Below are 27,493 nucleotides of genomic sequence, written 5' to 3'. Positions count from 1 at the left end.
ATTTAAAAACCAGTGCCTGATCATTCAAATGTATGTATAACACACTGTACATGAAATAATTTCAGGAAACAGGATGTAGATGGTCTTTAACAGAAAGTTTCTTTATAAATGGGTGGCTTGTTTGGAAATGGCAGAAATGACATGGTGAGACTGAAAGAAGAAGACCATACAGTGACATAGAAAAGCAAAAGAAAAAAAAAGCAATTTGTGCAAAAATGTGACAATAACATCAGCCTGATCTGAAAAACACACAACGCAGTTTCAGAGTGAGATGGGTCTGACCCAATCAGGACCAGCTGTGTCCTGTCATGGAGTACCCGGCTGGATCCGACAGCAGACACTGGTTCTGTTGACCAGAACCCCGGTTTTTAGCATCAATGAGGAGCAGAGGAGACTGGGAGTAATGGGAGATGATGTCCCGCACTGAAGGGAAACACTGGAAACACACAAAGACCACGAATCACTGAATGGGTTGAACAAAAACAATTTAAAAGTATTTCCAAATAATTGGAGATGACGGAAACAAAACAAATACATAAACATGGATAAACTATAAATAAATGAAAACAGTAACACAACAAATACGTGAGCATAAAAACTGTAAATACATGAAATCACAAAAACAAAAAATACTTGAACATGAAAAAGTCAAATAACTAATAACAGAAACACAACAGGTTAACGCAGAAAAAACAAAAAGTAAGTTAAATCATAAAGACAGTAAATTCAGGGACACAAAAAAATGTAATAACTTAAAAGAAAAAAATCAATAAATAATTAAACACTGATATGAAATAAATAAAAAAACATGAAAAATAATAACTGACAGTAAAACAATAACAAATTAATACAAAAACATTAAATTTCTAACTTTTAACCTCTTAATGTGTTGTATTTTTAATGTGTTGTTCTTTTATTGTTCTATTTGTTTGTTTTAATTGTGTTGTTTTTTGTTACCTGCCAAGGGACTATGGATGCAAATGAGTATTTTTGCTATAATTTGGCATACACACCTCTGATATTGTTCAATACAGATGTTTGTAAATGTGAAAAAAAAGATATCATTAAGATAATAAATATGTGAAAACAAAAAAATCTAATAACTTGAAAAACTTTAAAAAAAAATCTAATAAATGAACACTGATACCAGCAAATGAAAGAATATGGAAAAATAACAAACTGAAAACAGAAACACAACTGACTACTTGTAAGGGTACAGTAGAATACATTAAATTGAGCTAAAATTTAAGGTAAAGAATTGTTAAATTTCATCTGAATTAAAGGATTCTTTACCTCCTGGACTTTGAGTCCGGTTCCCAACAGGAACTGCTGGTTCTGCTGTCTGATCTGGATGTTGTAGACCTTGTCCTGGTACAGAACCATCAGGGTGAAGGGCTGATTGGCCAACTGTCGAGTGCTGTCCCGGACCAGGTACGCCCCATCCTGAAAACACAGAGATGCTACAGTCTGAAACCTGGATCTGAGTTCAACAAACCCTACGTTAATCTGATATAGTTCAGCTGAGAGTAGACCAGGTCCACAGAAACCACATGGGACAACATGGGACATGTTAACAAGGTAATTTATTAGTTATTCTACACATTTTTTCTTAATTTGTCTATTTTTTGTTACATTTTATGTAATTGGTTGTTCAGTTTGATTTACTAAAGTCAGTGTATGTTTATGTTGTTCATTCTTACTGAGGTTGCATCTTTTTTTTTTTTCGACAGCAGGAGAAAATTCGAAGATATGTAAATAGGTACAAAATGGACCTGTATTTTTAAAATTTATATTAACCCATAAAGACCCAGCGCTACTTTTGTGTCCGTTCCCAAATGAAATATTCTCTGTATCTAACCTTTCTTAAGTGATTTATCACCATTTATTGAACAGTTTTCCTCTGTATTTTGCATTTTATCGATAGAAATCACATATTTTCCTGTATTTAATTTACTGACATGCAAATGTTCATTAAAGTTCAGATTAAAGTTGAGGATTATTATATCAAAAACAGAGAAAATTGCAGAAAAAGTGACTTTTTCAGTAAAATCTACCATTAACTGAACATAAACCCAGTGTGTCCATCCACTGTCATTGATCCAACTCCATGGGTTTTACTGGTGAATCAATGTTGTAGAAGATGAAGGTGTTTCCATGTTCACTACGGACCCTCTGAATGTCCAAATGGGTCATATCTGATGACCATGAAAAGAGGAAAAACTGTATTTTACACCAATTATTTACATGGATTGATAGGATTAGTGGATCAGCAGGTATTAAACAGTTTAGATCAGTAGATGCTTTTGGTTGGTGATGGATGTTTGGGTCTTTATGGGTTAATTATACAGACATTATATCTAAATGTAAGTCTGCGTCTCATTGGTAACACATCCCACATTCCATGTTGACACAGAAAGACTGTATGTGGCCCCTGAACTAAAAACAAGTTCAACAAGTTCAACATGCTTAATATGCTTAGTGTAATTTTGGCATTTCACATATTCATCCCACAGGCTGCACTGGACCCTTTGGTGGGCTGGTTCTGGCCCAGGGGCCATATGTTTGACACCCCTGTGTTACAGTCAGAGGATGATGATGGTGTGTACAGTCGCTACCTTGTTGACTCGTTTCAGACATCCTTCTGCCTGACCTCTGGTCACTTTACCCACGTACCACAGTGGATCCAGATCCTGAAAATACACACTTTATATTATTAACAGACCAGGAACAAAACCCATTAGATCTTCAGTAAAGCTGCTCTGACACTGTCACTGTGACTCTGCTGCCACCTGCTGGTTACAGTCTTTACAGCAGTGGGATAAATGAAGAGTCCTGTCCACATGTCCACACCTGGTCCACATGTCCACACCTGGTCCATATGTCCAGACCTGGTCCACATGTCCACACCTGGTCCGCACACCTGGTCCACATGTCCAGACCTGGTCCACATGTCCAGACCTGGTCCACATGTCCACACCTGGTCCGCACACCTGGTCCACATGTCCAGACCTGGTCCACATGTCCAGACCTAGTCCACATGTCCAGACCTGGTCCACATGTCCACACCTGGTCCACATGTCCACACATGGTCCGCACACCTGGTCCACATGTCCAGACCTAGTCCACATGTCTAGACCTAGTCCACATGTCCAGACCTGGTCCACATGTCCAGACCTGGTCCGCATGTCCACACCTGGTCCATGTGTCCAAACTGAGTTCACATGTGTTTTGTTGTGTTACTTATGTGTCGTATGTATTACCTGTGTATGTTGTTGTGTGACTTGTTTGTATTGTTGTGTTACCTGTGTGTGTCCATTGTGTTACAGGAGAGTGTGTATGTTGTGTTACCTGTGTGTGTCCTGTTATGTTACAGAAGTGTGTGTCTGTTGTGTTACCTATGTGTGACCTGTTGTGTTACAGGAGAGTGTGTATGTTGTGTTACCTGTGTGTGTCCTGTTATGTTACAGAAGTGTGTGTCTGTTGTGTTACCTGTGTGTGACCTGTTGTGTTACAGGAGTGTGTGTTTGTTGTGTTACCTGTATGTGTGTCCTGTTGTGTTACAGAAGTGTGTGTCTGTTGTGTTACCTGTGTGTGTCCTGTTGTGTCACAGAAGTGTGTGTCTGTTGTGTTACCTGTGTGTGTCCTGTTGTGTTACAGAAGTGTGTGTCTGTTGTGTTACCTGTGTGTGTGTCCTGTTGTGTTACAGAAGTGTGTGTCTGTTGTGTTACCTGTGTGTGTCCTGTTGAAGGTGGAGGAGGTCGAACTGATGCTCGGTCTGAAGCGACAAAACTCCCTCTGTGTTCAGCCAGTGCTACAATACAAAGCAACACAACCACAGTGTCAGTAACAACACAACTCATCCAATCATCACTGACACCGTTTGTTTGTGTTTGTGAATAAATGCTCATTTCTTACCAGACTGCAGTTTGTGAGGCAAAGATCCTCCAGAGGGGATGTTGGGAGGAAGACTGTAAAAACCACAGATAGGATATTCACCATCTGCTCCAGATATTACAACTTATATACAAGGATATTTTAATAATAATGACATAGTAAGTTCTCTATTTCACATTGAAAAACCTCATATCATTTTCATCTTGTTGCATCTCTTGCATCAGTCGTGTCTTGTTTTTGCCTTGTTGCCTCATTTTTAAGTCATTTTCATCTTGTTTCAGCTTTTATGTCATTTTCAAGTCATCACATAGTTTCTGTATTGTTTTGCCCTTTATGTTATTTTTGTCTTCTTATGTAGTTTTCACCTTGTTACAAGTTGTTTCGCTGTAACTTCATTTTAGTTGTGTTGTGTTGTCTTTGATGTTGTTTCTTCAACTTTCATTCAGGACTAAATATCAGAAATATGACCAGACACGTGTTGTGATAATTACTGATAATAATGTGAAAAGGTTTATCATGATAACATTTTCAACTGTATTTTGGTTCACCTGTCTCCATGCCGCGATGGGGGTCCGGGGAGTCCAGGACGTGGGGGGAGACCTTTATTGTGGAGGGGAAAGGTGTTGTTTTTCATCGCTGATAGGAAAGGAAAACCCATATTTAAAGGAATAATTCAACAACTGGAGGACTGAATTTGATAGAAAAAAGGAAAGGAACAACATCTTGAAATCTCACCTTCATCGTGTGTTTGCTGAATGAGAGGGGAAATACAAATGATGAGAGCTTGATGTGGAAATATTTAGAAACATCTGTCAGAATGTGAACTTACCTCTCTTCTGTTATCAAACCTGAAAAACCAAATTAAAGACAGGAATGGGGTTACAATCAAGACTCAAAGCGGAATAGAGAAGTGATGGTTGTGTTGTGTTCAGGGACCTGTTAGGAGGAAGTCTGGCTGCGGAGTTACTCCTGTTGACAGAGGCCGAGGGAGGGGGGGCTGGGGGTTTAGACCAGGATGGAGGTTCTGGGACGTCCGGCTGAGCCCTGAAAACACAAAACATGAAGATTTTAACCCTTTCATGCGTGAATTATGAGAACCTTAGTCAAGATTTTTTTTCCTAAGTGTTTTTATTCCTCTTTAGGCATGAAAAAAAAAAACAAAAAAAAAAAACAATGCGATTGAATTATTTTTTTATGAACTGATTTTACATGGAGTTACAAAATCATGCGTTTAATTTTAGAAGCAAAGAAACATGTATTTACTGATATACTGTGCGAAAACTATGAGATAAAAACATTTTTAATGCTGCTAATCAGATATTTTCTCACATTTTAACAATACCTGCATGGAGATAATATGCAAAAAAACAAACAAACAAACAAAAAAAAAAACCTTTAATTACAGTTTAACACCAATTAGCAATTGTTTTTTTTACACTCAAACATGTTACGGCAGATCAGGTTTATCTAGAACAGCAAATTTACAGTAATGGTATGAATTACAATGTATGGGATGATACATAAGCGTTCACCGTGTTGGTTGATATGGAACTAAAACAACAAAACCCATAAATATACAAGAGAAGACCTTTGAACAGCTGTCCACTGGAGTGACCACTGTGCATGAAAGGGTTAATGAAAGGATCTCTCTACCTCATTCCTCTTATGCAACACTGTTCTGAAAAGATCATATTTAGTGACATCTAGTGGTGAAGTTGTAGACTGCAAATAAGTTGTACTTACTGTTGACCACAAAAAGCAAGAAAGTTGTGTCAAGAGTTACCAGCTGTGGTTACATAGACAATATTTATTCTGGCCAGAGTTTACAACTTAAGTGTTTACATGGAGATAGATCTGATAAGATGTGAGTTTACATGTGAAAAAGCATTTAACAACAACAATTTCCTCTTCCTGATAGAATGGGTGAAATTGCTTTGCACATGTGACATGCTTATTTAATGTAAACACACATCAAATTCTAATTCAGGGTATGATAACTCTGGTCCACACTCATAAATTGTAAATGACAATACGGATCCTTAATAAATACAATAACAGCAGGTCATGAAATAATAGTAACTGCTTTTAGGTATAAAGGTACTTTTCTCTGTAAATTTAGGTTTAATTAAAACTTTCTTATGCAGTATTTTATGGCTTTGGATTTACAAATACTCTGTTATGATATTTAGAATTTCCACAGGTATGTCACACATGAAAGGGATAAAGTCAACGTCCTTCAGATTGTCCATAAAAATAAGACAATGTTTTGATTATTTTACAGTCAGTAATTTAACTCACCTCCAAGGTTGTGTCACAGGCTGTAAGAAGCACACAAAACAAATTAAAACAACAAAACCAAAAGACAGTTGTAAAAGAAAAAAAACCAACACTATGTTTTAGTGTCCATTAGTTGTTGTTTTTTTTTTTATTAATGGTGTTCCTCGGGGTTCTGTACTCAATCCTTTTCATTTTTCAGTTTTTCCTCTTGCTCATTGTTAAACTGTGTAGTTTCTGTTTTATTCTAATGTCATATCATTGTAATCTTCATTTAATCCAGATTACTTGTGTTTAACCCTGACCATCACAAATCTGATCACTGAAAATGTCCTATATTTTCATATTTCCTTGTGACTAATAAATGTATGAACTCACCTGGTCCACTGTGTTTCTATGAGGTCCTACAAAGTGGAAAAAAAAAAAAAACTCACCTTAGTCACATTAACTTTTTAATTCATTGTCACCATTATTATTTTTTAAATTACGTTTAGGTCAAAGCTTCTTTATTGTCATCCAGTAAACAAAAGTTAGTAAAACACAAAGAGAATGTCAGGAAAAGTTTGTTTGGTTTTGTTTCCTCAAATAATGGTTGACAAGATAAACAATTCTATACCGTCTTTCAACATTTGTTAGCTTCTCTGACGTAAGCTTTCCTCATAATAAAGAAAAACTCTAATGCTAGAATTCATCAAGACAAACAATTCACTTCATGCAAAATAATAAAAAAAAAATATGAGTAAAGAAAAACTCAACTAAAGCTAGTCACAGTCAAATGGAAAAGTAACACTAAGTGAATTCAAATAAAGCCTATCTGCACTGTATATGGTGAAATATTTTTGCTCAGAGTGACTTTTGGGGTTTGGATGTAATAATCTGAAACACAGACATATAGTGATAATTAAACATGACTCTTTGGTTTCACCTCTGACTGGAGATGGATGGGATCTGGACTCTCTCCCTGGTTTGTTTCCACGAAATATCTGCGGTGGCCCAGCTGAAACTGAACAGAACATGTACAGATTCACTGTGGTGACTAGAACAACTAGGACAAACACTGCCAGGGTCACATGACCTGAACAAAACCAATCAGACAGCACAAAGCCACATAATCCAGACGTAAAGTGAACAAAGTAAAAATACACTTATACTTAGCATGATTACCATATTTTTGCATTATTTATATAATTTATACAGCAATGACTGTAGAGAGCATGTATGAAGACATGATGAGCTGCTTTTCAATGTCTTTCCTAATGTAACAATTTAAAAAACACGTTACCAGAAACACACCTACTGACATATATCTACTACATATACTGACGTACTATAGATTTACTTCAACATCTACTGACTCATATGGACCTGACCCTCTCACTGGATGGTTTTTGTATCACTAGATCAGAGTTTCTCAAACTGTGGGGTGGGCCCCCCAGGGGAGGCGCGAAGACTTGCCAGGGGGGGCATGGGATCACTCCTAGGTGTTTTTGTTCTCTTCAGGTTAGCACATGTAGCAGGTAGAACTAATGTTTTAGCATTGGAGCACTGTGGACTCATTTTAGGGATGCACAACAAACAAATCTACTGCCATGGTGATCTGTCGCTAGACTAGACAAAGAGTTTAGGTTTGGAGAATGGACAAGGATTTTACTGCAACGTTTCTGTTTTTGCACAGTTTATACAGTTTGCACTTTAATGTTCTGAGATGTGTAATGTAAATGGGTGCATTGCAGCCACTGATATTGTTAAAATCTTTGTTACCAAAATTAGTTTGCTGTTCTAAAAAAAGTTACTTTATTGTCATATTTGTAAGATAATTGCACATTTCCTATTTTCATTTGGACAAATATTGCCTCAGGGAGCAGTCTGGTTGAGTTTATTTGTATTATTCAAGCAAAAATCTAAGTTATTTTTAATTTACACAACAAATTATTCAAGGAAAAGCAAAAAGAATTTTTACGATATTGATGTTTCTTTCAATAAAAGTTGTAATTGCAGCACTGTTGCAATGTTGTTGGGGTTGAGGGGGGCCTGGAGATTTTTCGTCCTCCAAAGGGGGGCTCAACAGAAAAACATTGAGAACCACTGCACTAGATGGACCTCAGTCTGCTTTTAGCTCTGCTGTGGTCTCCTCCATCTTCTGGGATAAAACATCTGAGGGTTTAGCTTCTCCGTGTTCCACTATTCACCAGCTACTCTGTCAGTCTGTCTGCTATTTATTGAGGCTTTTTACAGCTTTTATTTTGAAAACAAATCCCTGCCTCCTGTACAAAACTACAACATGAGAACCGAAAGAATCAACTCAAGCAGAAACTAGCTCACAAGACGCTCTGTAACTGTGGGTCAGTTACTATTGGAGAAACCTTCAACGCATTGAAATTATGAGTCATTTGATCTTTTTTTTTTAACAGAAAATAATAATTAGAAATTAGGAGTGAACATCAAAATACCAGCTGATTACTTACATTTTGCAGATGCTCTTCCTCCAGATTGAGGGGAGGCATCTCTTCTGGATGATGAAGACCCACCAGGCTACACATCAACACAAAAAAAGGGAAACAAACCAAAAAAGATGGAAGATGACAACAACTTAATTATCAGTAGCAGTGTCGTAGTGTTTAGAGTGAATGTTTATCAGTAACACCAAGGAGTTTATGAAGACTGGAATGTTCAAACTCTGAGGTTAGAAGATAAAATGCTGAAGACAGGTCCATAGTCAGAAACATGACATGAGTATAGTATGGATGACTTGGCAAACAGGTAACATGTTTAAAATTTGTAATTAATTTTTTTTTAAATTATTATTTGTTTTCCTCTTTAGCCAAAATCTGAAACCTATGAAAATAAGAAAAATATGTTTCTCACTGATTAATATTCAGAAAAAATGGTTAGTCTGGTAACTCACCATCCGGGTGGGTGGAGTGGAGAGGGTGGGGACTGGGGGCCGGGGACAAGGAGTAGGAGGTAGGCCTCTGTTGTCTGTATGAACACAGAAGTAATGAAGCATTATTCGAGGTTCAAAGAAAACATTAGGAAAAAAATTTAAAATTGAGCTGGGATAGCAGTAACAACAGTCAACAGTAAAGTCCGTTTTCTTTTGTCTTTAAAAAAAAAATCAGGTACCTCCAAGTTTATTATTATCAATAAAAACAAAAACTTCTAGGAAATTTTAACAAAACAAGGTTTTACAAAAAAAAGGTAACAAAACCTGTGCTGTGTTTGCAGTAATACCTCAAATAAATACCTGAGAGAATGTGTATAATTTTGTCCAATTATTTTACACATAAAGTGGATATGAAATGTACAGTCAGTGGCCACTTTATTAGATACACCTGTTCACCTCTTTCTGAATGTAAATATCTGACTGGCCAATCACATAGCAGGTGCTCAATACATTTAGGCATGTAGAAAAGGTCATGACCTCCAGGTGAGTCAACCATAAAACCAGCCCCTCAGGTGTGTTGTACCTATATAGTCACAGTCTGACATAGGCAGAGTTGGACACAGTTTGAGAGTCATGTCTTCTGAAGGTTCAGAGGGTGGAGGCTCGTAGTCTTCGTTTGGGGACTCGTAGTCGCCTCCGCTGGCCTCCTCATCACCACTGAACGGACTCTCGTAGTCATCATCGAATTCATCGTCCTATAAGTGAAAGGGGGAAAAACTGAAGGACTTTTTCAACATGTTCAAACAGAAGAGTGAAAAGATGGAAATAAAAACTGAAGAAATAAATATCAGGAGAACATACAAACTCATCGTCTCCCCAGCCCTGAGCATCGACAGGTGCGTCTGCAGAGAAGAGAAAAGGATATTTATTTAATATTATTAAAGAACTAATATCTGTAGATTTATTCTGTCAATTTTTTAAGTTCCATGGATATGTGATTTCTCTTAAAGTCAAACATGATGCTCTTAGTTTAGCCTGTTACCCTAAATTTAGTGTATTTTCTTGATTATGTTTGCTAAAGTCTGGGATTAAGGATGTTTGCAGTGTTTGTTTACCTGGTTCATGATATTTGGGCGTCGCTCTGTGAAGGAAAACCATTTCATCAGAGGTTTGAATGTATAAATGTAAAGTTTATTTTATTGTTATTAAAAATGGATGTACCTTTTACCAAACAGGCCTCTTCTCTCCTCTTTCTTGCTTATTTCACAGCGGAGTTTAGAGATCATCCTTAAAATACAAATACATGGACAATCAGATAGTAAAATGTTAAGAAAACACTGCTGATCCTTAAATAGTAGGGACTAATTAATAAAGAACTGATAAAGAACTAAACAACATGATCTGAGAATTAACAGGAAGACATTTTCATAATTTTGGAATTTTCCTCCAGTTTGGAGACTTTCTGTCACTGACTCAGCCACGTCACTAATAGCTGATGCTGCTGCTATATTTATTCTGATTAACAGACAGTATTAACAGTAATAATACAGACTTTCTGATTCAGGTGAAATGACTGGTGTTTATACTCACGGAGCGTGGAGTTTGGGGAATTTCTGGAGGTCATTATCGCTCATGTTCTACAAAAAAGAAGAGAAACAGGCAGAGTATTTTGGTTCAGTGAATTTAGAACTTCAGACTTCAGGAATTTTAGACTGATGACAAGTTTTTAGTCAAGTACAGCTGTTATTATTAATGCAGTGAACATGTTAGTCCATACTAATTCACTGGGCAATGACAGAAAAACTTTTCTTTTGCTACTGGAAGAAAAAAAAAAATCTGATCTTGAAATCAACCAGACTGATTCCAAATTCAGAATTTCTACAGCACATCAGGATTTACAGTTGTCTGAACTGGCAAAAAAAACCCCACTAGTTTTCTAATTTTGCAAAAACTTCTTGTGAGGGAATAATACTGCTTATGTTCACTTTTATTGTATTACACTATTATTTTATATACAGTTAACCTGCATTTCTACACGCATATTGTTTTTTTTTTTTGGTCATTTTCATGTTGTTCACCGTGAGTCACTCAAAAGGGTGTACATGAGCAGTTTAATACATGCAAATTGTAGAAGAAGAGAGCCCTTTCTTGTTGAATGTTTTGGGACTCTTTCTTCAACGTGAATGCCTCATTGTGTATTTGAGGCAGTGTGAATGAACAGGTCACTTAAGACAAATTGTTTTTGAAAAGAAATAAAAGTTGTTCACCTGAAGGTAAACCCCAGAGTCCGTTTATGTCTGACTGCAACATTTCTTTGTTGTGTATTCACCATCTGAAGATAACTTGTGCTGTATTAGTCAAATTTACTTATAGATATGAACATCAAAACCAGAGGGGAACATATCTGAGTAGGTCATCAGTTTAAATGTTTCAGATTATGTCTCTTGTTCTTGTGGGTGTTTTATATACATGGTGGGGAAGCAAAATTTACAATGAACATTTAGTTGTTTTTTCTCAGCAGGCACTATGTCAGTTGTTTTGAAACCAAACATATATTGATGTCATAATCATACCTAACACTATTATCCATACCTTTTCAGAAACTTTTGCCCATATGAGTAATCAGGAAAGCAAACGTCAAAGAGTGTGTGATTTGCTGAATGCACTCGTCACACCAAAGGAGATTTCAAAAATAGTTGGAGTGTCCATAAAGACTGTTTATAATGGAAAGAAGAGAATGACTATGAGCAAAACTATTACAAGAAAGTCTGGACGATACTATTAAAGAAGCATGGGAGAAGTTGTCACCCGAATATTTGAGAAACACTTGCGCAAGTTTCAGGAAGCGTGTGAAGGCAGTTATTGAGAAAGAAGGAGGACACATAGAATAAAAACATTTTCTATTATGTCAATTTTCTTGTGGCAAATAAATTCTCATGACTTTCAATAAACTAATTGGTCATACACTGTCTTTCAATCCCTGCCTCAAAATATTGTAAATTTTGCTTCCCCACCCTATATATATATATATATATATATATATATATATATATATATATATATATATATATATATATATGTATATATATATATATATATATATATATATACATACATATATATATATACACATACATATATATATATATACATACATACACACATATATATATATACACACACACACACCACACACACATATATATATACACACACACACACCACACACATATATATACACACACACACACACACACACACACACACACACATATATATATATATATATATATATATATATATATATATATATATATATATATATATATATATATGTATATAGTGGATTTGTTATATATTATTATATTATATGTATTGTAAACTCAGTTTTTAAAGGTGCTATATAAATAAAGTTATTATTATTATTATTATTATTATTAATTTCCTGCTGTAGGAACCATCAGTAAACACTGACATGTCTGGGTTACAGCCTCTTGGTACCTGGTTTCCAGTTCAGAAATATATGAACGAATTGTTCACCAAGTTCATCACTTACATCATCAGACATAGATGGAAAAAAATGAAGGGGAGAGTGAAGGAAATTCATTTTGAGAGACACTCTGCTGTTCATCCATTCATGTAGTTTTATCATGTCCTCTACTAGTTGGTCCTATGTCTATGGTTGACATTAAAATGTTGCACCACTTGCACAAATGGATCCCAAGCTGCTCTGGACCCAACCTTTCAGATGAGTATAGCTTCACCAATGAGTTCTCCAATCTGGGGTCCAATGAAAATTCCACCTTTCAGCTTTGGACTTCACTTCAGACTGCATCAAATTTTTATATACAGACACTGAAAGCATCTGAATTCTGCTCACTTAGAATGTATAGAACTAAAACACTAGTGTGCTTTGCTGCTGATGCATACATTATACATTGACTATCCTGATGTGCTGAAGAAAATCTTATTACAGATTTTGACCAGTGTTATTATTTATATGAAACTATTATTTCTTTTAAGAGGTTTTAAAGTTGAGAAGCTGATTTTGGTCCTGAATGTAGTTGTAGAGACTAGATGGAACCTGTTAATCCTGAGGTCATTTGTTCCTGGTGGGAATCATTTCAACATAACACAAAACAACAGATTAACATTCACTGATAGCATAAGTTTCATTCATTTTAGCCAAGTTATGATCAGAAAACAGAAAAGGTAAGACAAAATATATAATCATGATGTGCTAATACAAATTTATTTCTGCTCTTTGTCTTGTTCAGTGAGTTTTATTAGTACAGATATAATACTTGTCTCTTTGGTTATTATAATATATAATATACATGACATACGCTGGTCTGATACTGTTTGCTTGTTTCAGATATTTGCCCATTTAAATGCTTGTTGTTTGGTTGTGTTCTCTGACAGTTGGTTTAATTGAGTTTTTAGCTTAGCAGGGTCTGGTTTGGGGACCACAGGATTTGATCGCTGCTCTTTGCAGATGATGTTGTCCTGTTGGCCTCATTTAACCTGGACCTTCAGTGTGCACTGGGGCGGGTTGTAACCGAGTGTGAAGTGAGTGGGATGAGGATCAGCACCTCTAAATCTAAGGCTGTGGTTCTCGACTGGAAAAAGGTGGTCTGCCCTCTCCAGGTCGGTGGGGAGTCCTTGTCCCAAGTGGAGGAGTTTAAGTATCTTGGGGTCTTGTTCACAAGTGAGGGAAGGATGGAGCGCAAGATTGACAGACAGATTGGTGCAACGTCTGCAGTGATGCGGACGCTGTATTGGTCTGTTGTGGTGAAGAAGGAGCTGAGCCGAAAGGCAAACCTCTCGATTTACTGGTCAATCTACGTTCCTACCCTCACCTATGGTCATGTGCTTTGGGTCATGACCAAAAGGACAAGATCCCAGATACAAGCGGTTGAAATGAGTTTCCCCCGTAGGGTGGCTGGGCGCACCCTTAGGGATGGGGTGAGGAGCTCAGCTGCCAGGGAGGAGCTCGGAGTAGAGCTGCTGCTCCTCCACATCAAGGGGGGCCACCTGAGGTGGCTCGGGCATCTGTTTCAGATGCCTCCTGGACGCCTCCCTGGGGAGGTGTTCCGGGCATGTCCCGCCAGGAGGAGACCTCGGAGAAGACCTAGGACACACTGGAGAGACTATGTCTCTTGGTTGGCCTGGGAACGCCTCGGGGTCCCCCCGGAAGAGCTGGAGGAGGTTTCTGGGGAGAGTGAAGTCTGGGCATGCCTGCTTAGACTGTTGCCTCCATGACCTGGCCCCGGATAAGTGGAAGACAATGGATGGATGGCTGGATGGATGGATGGATGGATGGATGGATGGATGGATGGACGGACAGAGTTTTTAGCTGATGTTCTTCTAGTCATGTCGATGTATAGAATGTGTATATTGCTACAAGCGTTACCATGGTGACACAGATGGGGGCCGGGGGCAACTGGGTTTAAGAGGGTACCACTTTACATGTTATATGATAGCTTCTGCTGATCTCTAAGGTAAATTATTACTACATGATATAAAATTATGTTGCAGTAATTATCATTATGTTTGTATTCACCCAATCTTTCATCTTTCCTCATCTCGTCATCTCCTTCTGCATCATCTTCTTCCTTCCTTATCCTCATGTTTCCTTCACTATACATCCTTTACTTTCATCTTTTTTTTTTAATCTCTTCTCAACAGCAGGTTTTGTCTGGTATTTTCAGTTTTGTAAATAACGTATCTGGTTTTTAACTCACCACAAATCTGCTGCCATTGATGGCGCTCTTCAGAACCACCTTGTCACATCCAGACAGACTCATCTACGACAGAAAGACATAAAAACATCAGAAAATGAGTGTAAGCATGTTTGTTTTTGTGCTGATGTTAATGGGTATTGTTCAGGAGATAGTAGATCTGAATATCATAGCGAAAAACAGGAACAAGCTTAAAGACAACATCAAGACGCCTCTGGTTAATATTTAAATATTTTACATGCTTATTAGAAGATATAACGAAGGAGGAAGTATTTTACAAAGACAGACTCTAATTCAGGTTTTAATATAAGTTCAAGTCAGAGTTAAAACAGATTCAGGCTTAAAAGAAGACAGACTTCTTTCAAAGGTAGAAAGTAAGGAAGTACAAATACTTCATCACTCTTTTCTGCAGGAATTATTCTTTTTCCTTTTATTCCCTACTTTCATCACAAATAGGATTGTCTTTTCCAGTCCAGTCAGGCACATTTCTTTGGGTTTAATGCATTTGAGGGGAATCGTCCATTTCATTTTTTGATCTTGTATCATTGCGTTGCATCTTTTACATAATTTGCATCATATTCCATATTTTATGTCATTTTCACCTTTTTCCGTCTTCCACCTTTGACATAATTTTGATCTTTTTGCATCTTTTACTCCATTTTCATTGCATTGTCTTTTACACCATTTTCACCTTATTGTGTCTTTTATATAATTTTCATCTTCTTTTATCCTGTTTTCAACTTGTTGCGTCTTTACCACCGTTATCATGTTATTGCATCTTTTACATAAATTTGACCTTGTCATGTCTTTCAAGTCATCTTCATTTAACTGCATCTTTTATGTCATTTTCATTTTGCTCTGTCTTTTGCTCTATTTTCGTCTTATTGCTTTTTTTATCCTGTTTTCATTGTGTTGTATTTTTCACATAATTTTCATTTTATTGCATCTCTTACTCTGTTTTACTCTCATTGCGTCTTTTACACCATTTTTTCCTTTATTTTGTCTTTTACACCATTTTCATCTTATTGTGTCTTTTACATCATTTTCTTCTTGTGTAATTTTCACTGTGCTATATGAAATTTTCATCTTGTTGCCTTTTGTACTCCATTTTTGACTTGCTTTTTTTTTTTTTTTTTACTGCATTTTCATTGTGTTGTGTCTTTTCTCGTGTTACTTCATCTACAGTATTTTGTATGTCATTTTATTCCTGTTATGTCTTTCAGTTGGTTTTTGAAAAATTTTGCAACTTAGTGTCTTGTTGATTACTATTTGTATGAATTCTGAAGGAAGGAAAAATTGTAATAGAGGCTGAAATAAACAAACTGACCTGAACTAACTCTTTGCAGGTGGAACCTTTATTCTTACAACCTTCATTTTAACCTTTCCCAAATGTCAGCCCTGATATTTAGGGGTTGATGATGCATATAGTACCACACAGAGACTTTTGGGGTCATTGTTGTATCCGGGTTGTTTTACAGTCATTAAGAAAACCATCAGGAACAATCACTGGTCAAATGTATATTTCTGCAGGTGCTGAAACCATCCTAATAGTACCAGGACTCACGAAAAATCCACTTTCTCTCTGATTTGAAAAAAAAAAAAAAACTTCTATTCTTTTTTGTATTTTTGTATGATAAGAGATTCTTTTGTTTTGAGCTGACTGCGACTTGATGGCCTTGGTTTTAGACCCAGGTCAACTGTATGTTCAGATTTTCCACTTGACATTTTACTGCTCAGGGGCTTTTCAACGACCTGTGAGGAGATGAGAAAACGCTCAACGGAACAAACTGTAACCGTCAATGTTTTCTGTTGAAAGTCACTGACAACAAATACTCCCGTTCTCATATTGAAGAAATTACCTTACCAGGAAAATGACAACACTGGCCCATTTCTGAAGGGGATGTTTTATATGTCATGAAACTATTTTTGTTCCTTTGTCTCTTATTTCTTTCCATCTCTTGCCTGACCCATTTTCTCACTCTAATCCACTTTGTTTTTTTGTCTAAACTTACCCCTTACAAAATGAACAAAATGGGCACTAAATTATAAAATTAGAGACTACAGATGTGGGTCATTTTGTTACATCTTGTGGCATCTTCAGTGCTGTTTTCTACTTTTTGCATCTTTCACATCATTTTCATATTTTTGTGTTGTTAAAATTGTTTTTCTACTTGTTTCATCTTTTACATCCTTTTCATCTTATTGTGTCTTTTACATAATATTCATGATGTTGCATCTTTTACATTGTTTTGTTTTGTTATCTCTTTTATAATTAATGTAAAGCCACAAATAACAGTCTTTCACTGAAAAAAAAAGGAAAACAAATCAGCCTTTAAACTTCAGTAGCAGTTTTGTTCTGCTCAGTAGTGTTGTGACAGTCCATATTGTCTGATATGAACCACTTTTTGCCACATCATCCAGCTCTATGTGAAACACAGGATGTCATTGTTCATGTTTAGTTTTTAACTAAAGGAATCTCTCTTATTTTAGGTGTAACTATGATCTTTGAATATTAAATGAACTGTTTTTGTGCCCAAACCTAATTGAATCTCAATCACAACACTGTCTTAATTCTACTGTTTAGTGGAATTTTATGTCAGTAAAATCTGTGCGTATGTGTAACTTTGTGACTGGAAATTGAATTTTATATATACATCAGGGGCAATTTCTCACAGACTGCAAGGGAAGCTCAGCTTCCCCTAAAATTATGAAAATTAAATGGTTAAATATGTACGGTTGTGTTGAAATTTCATTGACTCCAAATGTGTTAGAACACGTTCATCTCAAAGACAAGTTTGTTCAGAATCAGCTTTATCACAAATCAACGGACTCGATGTTGTTCACTTCTCATATATTCCCATTACGCTGTTTTCTCATACGATCTATGGTCAATGCATTTGCCCGTAGACGCTCAGCGTCCATGCACTTCAATGGGACTGAGTGGAACAGTTTTTTTCATTGCCTCAAAACTGGACGGTAATTGGATAAATGCCCGATGTTGTCCCACCCCCGGATGCTCAGTGTCTCTGGGGGTGAATGGAGCTGTGGGCGGAGCTCGGCTGGGCTGGACACTGGGCTTCCACGTGCTGATTGGAGGATCAGTTGAAAGGCTGAATCCTGTTTGACTGACAGCTATTTTGAGATCTACTCCTTCACTTGACAGAGTTCAGTTTAATACCGTCATGCATTCTGCTTGTGAAATCAAGAGAGAAACCACTACGAAATTAGTTGTTCATTTCTTGCACTGTAAAAAAAACACACTCATTGTACTTCCTTGTTTCAATTTAACATAATTTCAGCATTTTCTTGTTTCAGTTACATAATTTAATCATTTCTTGTTCGAGTTTAATATCGTTTTGTAGATAGTTAAATCAATCATACTGTTGGCTAGGTCGGAGTGAACTAGCTATCAAGTCCCTGGAAAAGACGCCTACTTGGTACGATAAGGTCATTGACCATTTTCTTAAAAAGGAACAGAGGGCCAAATTTATGTTTATTTATGTGTGTGTTTATACATATATATATATATATATATATATATATATATATATATATATATATATATATATATATATATATATATATATATATATATATGTCAATGACATCAAACATACAACATACAAAGGGTCTAATGTGGTCCACTGGATGAATCTGCACAGTGTAAATATTACTCAGAAGACATTAACAATCAATGGTGTCAGTGAATCATGACAAGTTGTTTTGATCATAAGGTTAAATGCCATATTTTTCAGTTCCAGATGTCTGTTACTAAATGTTTTGCGTCTGTAGATCCACTGTGATCTGTAAATTGTAATGCATATATGTAGCCTAAATGATATTATTTTTTAAAATTGCTCTTGTTTTTTTTTTCAGTTTGTTTCAGGTTGTTCATGGTATTCAGTTAATTCACATTTTTATGTAATCTTACTTTTTTGCACTAAAACATTTGGAGTTGTCATTATTTCTAAGTTATTATATTATTATCATACTGGTCTGATCCACAGATCATATTAGGCCCCTGAACTAAAATGAGTTTGACATCCATGATATAGATGTTTAGATATAGAAGTAGACACCTCTGTTTTTATCTTTATAGAGTTTATATGTATATAGAGCTCTTTTTATTTAACTTTTCTTACATTTTGTATTTATCTTACACTAGAGAGACAACAACTGCTGGTAAAGAATCCCTTGTATGTGTTGACTTATTCTATGAATAAAGCTGATTCTGATATGAGGTCACTTTATGCATCATCCTCACTTTGCTTTTCACACAAACAGCCAGCAGAAATATCCTTCAAAAGCCTAATGTTTCACTTTTATACTTGTAATAAAATTGGATCACTACTTCTCCTTTAACCACAGTCTGGTTTTACACAAGTATCTGTTCTTCTAGTGGAGGAACCTGTGGATTTGTTGTTTCTTTTTTTGCCTCTTGTACCAAACTTGTACCGAGTTGTGACTTCTTTGTACAGTTATTCTCCAGACAAACAGAGCACATGAGTCTCACCCTCTTCAGGTAATCTGCGAGCTGCTGAGGACTCCACCCCATCACCTCCGACCTGGACGGCACTCGGTCGGCGCTCATCCTGCGTCCTCCTCACCTCAGATCTGACGTCACACGCTGAAGGCTTCGGCTCTAACGGGACGACAAGACCATCTGAGATCACCACGCTCAGATGTGTCTGACCTTGTCGTCCTCACTGATGTCAGTCTTGTGTTTGGCCTTCGTTGGACGTCCACCGTCCTCCAGAGCCTTGACAGCCGGGCCTCGTTTCTTCCCTGACCGCTCTTTCTTTCCTTCCTGCAAAAAATTGAAGCTCTACAAAGCAGTCAAAGTGAACACTGCTACTGTGTCTTCAGGTAGATTCACTTCCTCCAGTTGGATCTCCACTTTTGAACACTTTCCAAGAGAAGAAACTGGACAGAGAAACACACTAGGCCCAAAATGGCGTCCTTCTTTCTCTCCGTCTCTTCCGTCGTCTCTATTCTTATTTCTATCAACCTTCCCTCCCTCCTCCTCTCCTTCAGAGGAAGTGACTGTGCACAGGGGTTGAAGCGAAGTGAAGGCAGCATCCTCCCCTCCTCCCCCTCATCTCACCACAGAGCGGAACACGCTGCAGATGCACCCACTGAATGCAAACACTGCACTGTTAAAAATGTCAAACTGCAGCTTCGGTCAAGTCTGACTGATGGCCCAAAGCACCAAGTACATGGAACTTCACATCATTACTCTTTTACTCTCCATGGTGGAGACCAACAGCAATAAAAGAATGTGAAACAAATATAAATCAGATACAAACATATATAAACCAGCCAACCAGCAGTAAACCAAATAGAAACATGTATAACCCAGTCCATCAGCAGTAAACCACACTTTAGCAGATATCTCATATCTTAATCATCTCCAGTTCCATTATTAGCCAGCTTTGCTTCATTTCAGTTCAGCTAGCTGTTGCTAGTAACATCAAACGTTTTTTATCCTTATAAAAGGTTCCATACCTCTATAATTGGATTATTTTTCTTCCTCCTCTTCTCTCCTCTTCTAAACTGTACAGCTAAGGCCTTGGAAGGCCTTTTCATGGTGATAAATTCTCCAACCTTTACCTGGATGCTAGTTCAACACCTGTCTGACTGTCGTTCAGCTCCGTTCTGTCTCTGTCACTCACACACAGAAACACACACACACACAGCGAACACTGGTCTGGGAGAGCTCACCTGAGAAATTACAGGTGGGGGGGTTGTTTTGTTTTTTGCTTTTATTTCCTCTTATTTCTTTATTTGTAAGACAGTTATTGAGAAATAATCATATTATCAGTATCAGTATTTCTTTATTTACTGTTATTATTATTATTATTATTATTATTATTATTGTTATTATTATTATGCCTACCAGTGGCACCCCCTCCAGCCTATGTGGCCTATGCCATGAACCGCCCTGGTCATCCTACTTATTGTTTTTCTGATTTTACATATTCTGATGTTGAATGTGTTCTGAAATACATGTCAAGTTCTGACCATAAAGTTTAAAAGCATACATTTCTGTCTCTTTGTTTCCATCTTGTTGCATCTTTGACATAATTTTCCTCTTATTTTTTTGTGTTGTAGTTTTCTGTGCTACTCATTGCACAGAGCATGTTGTTTTGCTGCCTGTTTTCCATCAGCTGCTGAAGAATCAATGAGCCCTTTTATATACTATAAAAATCCCATAACCCGGAGTAATCAGATAATTGTAATAATTGAATCTGATGCGTTTGCATGCACTTTAGAAATGCAATAATCTTAAAACCCCGGTTTAGACGTTTCAGTGTTTTCACATTTTTGTGTCTTTAATAGTGTTTTTCTACATGTTTTTTTCTTTTACACCCTTCTCATCTTTTTTGCATCTTTTACATAACGTCCATGATGTTGCATCCTTTATGTGTTTTTTTCTTGTTATCTCTTCTATGATTATTGTAAAACCACAAAGAACAGTCTTTCACTGAAAAAAAATCAGCCTTTAAACTTCAGTTGCAGCTTTGTTCAGGCCTGCTCAATAGTGTTGTGACAGTCGTTGACATTGTCTGATAAGAACCATTTTTTGCCACATCATCCAAAAACAACAAGTTGAGTGAAACACAGGATGTCATTGTTCATGTTTAGTTTCTAACTAAAGGAAACTCCTATTTTAGCTTTAACTGTGATATTATAAACATTAAATGAGTTGTTTTTGTGTCCAAACCTAATCAAACCTTATTTCCTAACACTGTCTTAACCCATGAAGACCCAGTGCTGCTTTTATGGCAGTTCTCAAATGATTTTTTCTCTCTATGTAAGCTGTCTTAAGTGATTTATCATCATTTATTATAAAATTATCCTCTGTATTTTGCATTTTTCCATTGAAAATCACTATTTTCCCATATATTAAATTTACTGATCATGTAGATGTTCATTAAAGCTCAGAGTAAATTCAAAGGCTATAATATCAAAACAGAAAACTGAAGAAAAAATGACTTTCTCTGTCAAATCTATTATTAACTGAACATAAACCCAGTATGTCCATCCACAATCATTTATCAAACTCCATGGGTTTTACCGGTGAGCCAACACAGTAGAAGATGACAGTGTTTCCACGTTCACTGGTTCACGGGTTTAACAGGCCACATTGCTAATTACTAAGGCTACGTTCAGACAGCAGGTCTTAATGCACAATTTGGATTTTTTTGTGAAATTAGATTTTTTTGTGTGCTCGTTCGTATTACACATTAAATGCGACTTCTATCAGTTTTGAGTATGAACAGAATGTGACCCTGCAGTGACCAGCATGCACAAAAGAGGTCCTGACATAATATGTGACCATGATGTGTTTTACGGAAGTAAATATGTTTTTCCTGCCACTCCTTCTCCTCCTGGGACGCAGAGTTGTGATGTTTGTCACATTTCGATGACATAAAGGTTGATAAATGCAACCTGGCTGTTCAGACTGAAATTGCATAGCAAAATATCAGATACATATCGGATTTAGGATCACATATGAAAGTGGCTGGGGTCAAATCAAATTTGTGCTGTTCAAACTGTCTTTAACAGATCAGATACAGATCACATATGGGCAAAAAAATCTGATTTGGGCCACATTTGCCTGCAGTCTGAACGCAGCCTAAGTAAGCATGTAATGACAACAGGTTGAACATTTCCTGTATTTTGACAACTTTAACGCAGCTATACAACATCCTTTTTGCTAGCTGTATATTGATGCAATACTGTCTCCAGCAGGGGTGTCAAACATATGGCCTGTGGGCCAAAACCAGCTCACCAAAGGGTCCAATCCAGTCCGTGAGATGAATTTGTGAAATGAAAAAATTACGCTGAAGATATTAATGGATAATGGTGTTGAACTTGTTTTTGTTTCTATAAAGCCCTGTGTTTTTTTTCTAAGCATTTGTTTTGTTTTGTTCTGTTTTTTTATGCTATACACCTGTTGTGAAGAACATTGAGTCTGCCTTGTGCATGAAATGTGCTCTATAAATAAAGTTGAATTGAATTGTTTTAGCTCAGGGGCCACATAAAAACCAAATGGATCTCAAGTGGGTCAGACCAGTAAAATACTATTATAATACATAATACTCACTATAAACTTTACCTACTAGAACAAATGGTGTTTTGGGTATGGATCAAGTAGTGACAAACCACCCCGTTTCCCTGAATTGTCTTTGGTTTGAGTTACAAAATGTCATGGAGAGTATTCATGTAAGACCATTAGTGTCATGGTTAGAGTAACAAAAGGATCAGCGTTGACTTTGATAAACAGGAATCTGCTGTAAAACGATAGATCAGTTGATATTGATAACTGTAAAGATAAATGTAAAGGCTAATTTTTGAAGAGAAGAAGAAACCAGATGGTAACTTTTTCCTTGTGGTTTTAAAATACTTATTAAAGACATCTTTCATAACATCTACTGGTGATGTATTGCTTTATATATAACATTTACTGTCATTGATAATAGTATTTTGTGATTTTAACCTTGAAAAGCTGGACTGTCGTCTTTGTTGAATACAGTGACAGTCATTCACTTCTTCATACTGTTTTAGTTCATGTTTTTTTAGAGTGTCACGGCCTCATGTCCTTCCTCCTGTCAGTCATAATGGGTGTTGTGTCACATGACCGAGGGTGGGGTTAAGATGAAGACATTTGAAACTGTGGTACAACACATGCTACCATGATCGCTCAGAGGCTGGATGAAGCTCTGCAGGTGGATTCACTCAACACAGGCCTGTTCGGACGACTTGGCCTGATGTAGGAGGTGCATTCTGGGATGGAACATATAAAAATAACCTCCAGGGGCAGATGGTGATTTACAGATCCACTGGAGTGTGAAAATGCACACAACCTTATCTCCTCAACCTAATAATATATCAAGCTGAGTTTTATCTGTCACTTCAAAAGTCTTTAAAATAATTCTGAGGAATATTAAAAACCCTCAATACCCCCATTTTTTTTGTATTACTCTAAAGCAGTGATGGATGAAACTCAGTACTTTGACTATTACTGTAATACAAGTCTTTAAAAGTTTGATTTCATAGAACAAGTTATGACATAAATTGAGATTTAATTATATAATGTAAAAATAAAGTTAAGAAATATCTAAGATTTTTTTTATGCAAGTTTACCACATAAAGGCCCTGCATGTAGAACTGATATTAAAAATGTTATCAGTCAGTACTAATACTGGTGATTACAATCATAAATGTCAAATATGTATTTTTTGAAAGGATGATTTTTGACCCTGTATGAAAGTTGAAAAAACTACAAAGTTATATGTATTTTTATATATATATATATATATTTGACTCCATACCTCTTGCTCCTACCAGTGTAGTACGTAACTTGGGAGTCATGATTGATAATCAGTTGACCTTCACAGATCACGTTGCCTCCGTCACCCGATCATGCCGTTTCACTCTGTTCAACCTAAGAAAGATCAGGCCATACCTAACTGAACAGGCCACCCAGCTCCTGGTGCAGACTATGGTTATCTCCCGTCTTGACTACTGCAATGCTCTTCTAACGGGCCTCCCAGCTTGTGTCGTCAAACCACTACAGATGGTCCAGAATGCAGCAGTGCGTCTGGTCTTCAATCAGCCTAAAAGGGCACATGTCACCCCCTTACTCATTGAGTTACACTGGCTACCCACAGCTGCCCGCATCAGATTCAAATCTTTAATCCTATCCCACAAAATTCTCAGTGGGTCTGCTCCTACCTACCTGGGTGCACTGATAAAAGCTTATGTTGCCCCGCGACAACTCTGCTCATCTGGGGAACGTAGTCTGGTGGTCCCCAGACCTTGTACAAGACAATCCAGGCTCTTTTCATGGGTCGTTCCACGTTGGTGGAATGCTCTACCAAGTGCTACAAGAACGGAGGCATCCCTGCCTATCTTCAAGAAGCTCCTGAAGACCCAGCTCTTCCGAGAGCACCTCCTATCCTAGCACTTTCAAACATTCCATCTTAAATATTCTAATAGGGTTTTTCCCAGGATTATCGCAGATTCTTCCAGGATTATTTCTGGACCTGCTGCGGTGGTCCTGCCTCTTCCCTGCCCTCATCATCACCACTCACTTATCCTCAACTGCCTCCATGTGTCTCCCCCTACTCCCCCCTTCTCCCCCTCTCCCCCAGTCTCTATCTCTATCGCTCCCTCTTTTTCTCTTTCTTTACCCTCTCTCTTTAACCCCAACTGGTCAAGGCAGACGGCCATCCTCCAGGAGTCTGGGTCTGCTCCAGGTTTCTGCTGTTAAAGGGAAGTTTTTCCTCGCCACTGTCACCAGTCACAAGTGTTTGCTCCTGGAGGATTCTGTTGGGTTTCTGTAAATTGGCTTAGAGTCTGGTTTTGACCAACTCTCTATATAAAGTGTCATGAGATAACTTTTTTGTGATCTGGCATTATATAAATAAAATTTGATTAACTGAGTGATTTAATTGGTTTTCCCCTGTAAGTCGCTTTGGAAAGAAGCGTCTGCCAAATGCATAAACATAAACATATATATAGCAGCACTTGTCTGGTGTTCTGGATCTGCAGTGCTCCAACAAAGAGCAACCAGATTCCAGTCCAGTTAAACACCTGTGGCTGGACAAATAAATCTGAGCACTGCAAAAATCAAAATCCTACCAAGTATATTTTTCTCATTTCTAGTCAAAATATCTCATCACACTTTAACCCTTTCATGCATAGTGGTCACTACAGTGGACAATTGTTCAAAGGTGTTCTCTTGTTTATTCATAGATTTTGTTGTTTTAGTTCCATATCAGCCAACACAGTGGACACTTATCCATCATCCCATACCATTACTGTAACTTTGCTGTTCTAGATAAACCTGATCTGATCTACATGCTTGAGTGTAAAAAAAAAAACCCTGTTAATTGTTATTAGACTGTAATTAACAGTTTTGGGGGGGGGGGGGGGGGGTTGTTGCTTTTTTTAACAAAAAGTTGGTTTTTTTTGGCGTATTATCTCCATGAAGTGAGTAATAACTAGTATTAGAGTGTGTTAAAATGTGAGAAAACATCAGATTAGCAGCATTAAACATGTTTTTATTTCATAGTTTTCACACAGTATATCAGTAAATACATGTTTTTTTTGTTTCTAAAATTAAACACATAGTATCCAGGTGAGTGGACATTTTTGTAACTCCATGAAAAATAGGTTTATAAAAAAACCACAATCGCATTGTTTTTGTTTGTTTGTTTGTTTGTTTGTTTTGCGGGGGGGGGGGGGGGGGGGGGGGTCATGCCCTAAGAGGAATGAAAATCACTTGGCCAGTGGAACAACTGAAAATTATCTTGGTAAGATTTTTTTTGTTTTTTGTAATAAGATTTTCAAGATTCATTGTCTAAAAATAAATTGTTATATCTCACTTAAAAGTTACTCTTTAGGTGATTATGTCTTACTTTAAGTGTGATGAGATATTTTGACTAGAAATGAAAAAAATGCACATGGTAACATTTTGATTTTTGCAGTGAGGTCCCATGTTGTATCTTTCAGAACTCAAGCATCTGCTGCTAATGTCAGATACCACAGCACAGCCTCCGAGGTGTGATTGAGTCCAGGCCTTCATTCAGCGCTGTTCTGAGCAGTAAAAGGGGAACCTACGCCGTTTCAGGCAGGTGCTAATAAAGTTGTGTTCACATGGATACTTCCTTTGGCTGTAAACAAAAATAACTTTTCTTCCTAAATTGTCAAATACTCATTTTCTGGTAATGTTTCGTGTCATTCCAGAGAAAACATGAAAAAGTGACCAAAACTGCCTGTTCCTCATTTTGCTGCTTCCAACATATCAGGGCTAAATGTTCACTTTCTGCCTAATATATCCAACCCAATGGAAGGTCCAACTGTAACGAGATAATCAACATTATCACCACTTCTCCTGACAGTGGGCAGAATGTATATCTGTATCTATCATTACATACTCACAAAGTAATAAAGTAAAAAGTAATTTTTTAAAAGATATTTGTACTCTGTAGCTTTATACTTCTAATCCACTATATGATAGAGGTAAATATTGACTGCTTACTGCACTACACATGACATTAATGACATAAGGCTCCATTTTCAGGTAGAATTGACTTTCAGAGGCTACTTTTGACTTAATGTGCATTTCAGTGCTTGTTCACTTTTACTGCAGCAAAGAAATTAAACCAGTTCTTCTTTTACCACAGTCTGTACTTTATCAGAGGAAACAATGGACTTTTACCTCCTCCAGAGATGTGTTACTTACATGAGGTATTTTTATCTTCTGTGGGGTTTCTGTGGATGATGAGTTTTTCCATCAGAAGTAAAATGTGTTCACACAGACGAAGCTGTAGTTCATGAGGCGTCTCAGTCTGGCCATGAATCATCGAAGCGTTCAGAGAAACGACTGCAGACTTCCTCTTACTCTTCCTGTTAATTAACCCTGTTTTGAGGCTGAACTGAGACAACATAGTAAATGCAACCACACTGACAGATGAGGCGTTTAAAGACTCAAAGATTCCCAAACATTCATCTGAAACATCTGAAACTGAAATGTTTTTAATTGTGTGGATAAAAATAAAACTGCTTACAGATGAATTCACTGCAGCTGTTGGTCTGTAATGATTTGGTGACCAAAGTACAGAAAAACTGGAAAAAAAAAAGTGTAATACTCTCAAAATATTAATATTTTAAAAAGATATTTGTTGAT

The 27,493-nt window shown here is 37.0% G+C and overlaps 1 protein-coding gene across 3 annotated transcripts; it reads right to left on the bottom strand.

Annotated features, from left to right (window-relative positions):
- Positions 1 to 59: 59 nt before the first annotated feature.
- Positions 60 to 27,201, bottom strand: lcp2a (lymphocyte cytosolic protein 2a). 3 transcript variants are annotated; one of them, XM_030154250.1, is made up of 22 exons: positions 27,050 to 27,201; positions 19,307 to 19,435; positions 14,797 to 14,859; positions 10,643 to 10,689; positions 10,274 to 10,339; positions 10,168 to 10,193; positions 9,914 to 9,954; positions 9,636 to 9,807; positions 9,074 to 9,147; positions 8,634 to 8,700; positions 7,094 to 7,171; positions 6,547 to 6,572; positions 6,193 to 6,212; positions 4,831 to 4,938; positions 4,724 to 4,742; positions 4,630 to 4,645; positions 4,443 to 4,530; positions 3,916 to 3,968; positions 3,729 to 3,811; positions 2,616 to 2,690; positions 1,294 to 1,443; positions 60 to 436 (listed from the first exon to the last, which is right to left on the bottom strand). In XM_030154250.1, exons 2-22 carry the CDS (start codon positions 19,382 to 19,384, stop codon positions 287 to 289), a joined length of 1,500 nt encoding a protein of 499 aa, XP_030010110.1. In that variant the 5' UTR covers positions 19,385 to 19,435; positions 27,050 to 27,201; the 3' UTR covers positions 60 to 286. The 3 variants fall into 3 exon arrangements, with proteins under 3 accessions (XP_030010110.1, XP_030010111.1, XP_030010109.1); XM_030154251.1 differs by lacking the exon at positions 27,050 to 27,201 and having other exon boundaries at positions 4,443 to 4,494; positions 19,307 to 20,152; XM_030154249.1 differs by lacking the exon at positions 27,050 to 27,201 and having other exon boundaries at positions 19,307 to 20,150.
- Positions 27,202 to 27,493: the final 292 nt, after the last annotated feature.

This window comes from Sphaeramia orbicularis, chromosome 14, assembly GCF_902148855.1.
Source record: "Sphaeramia orbicularis chromosome 14, fSphaOr1.1, whole genome shotgun sequence".
NCBI lineage: Eukaryota > Metazoa > Chordata > Actinopteri > Kurtiformes > Apogonidae > Sphaeramia > Sphaeramia orbicularis.
This window is presented reverse-complemented; position numbering and strand designations above follow the sequence as displayed.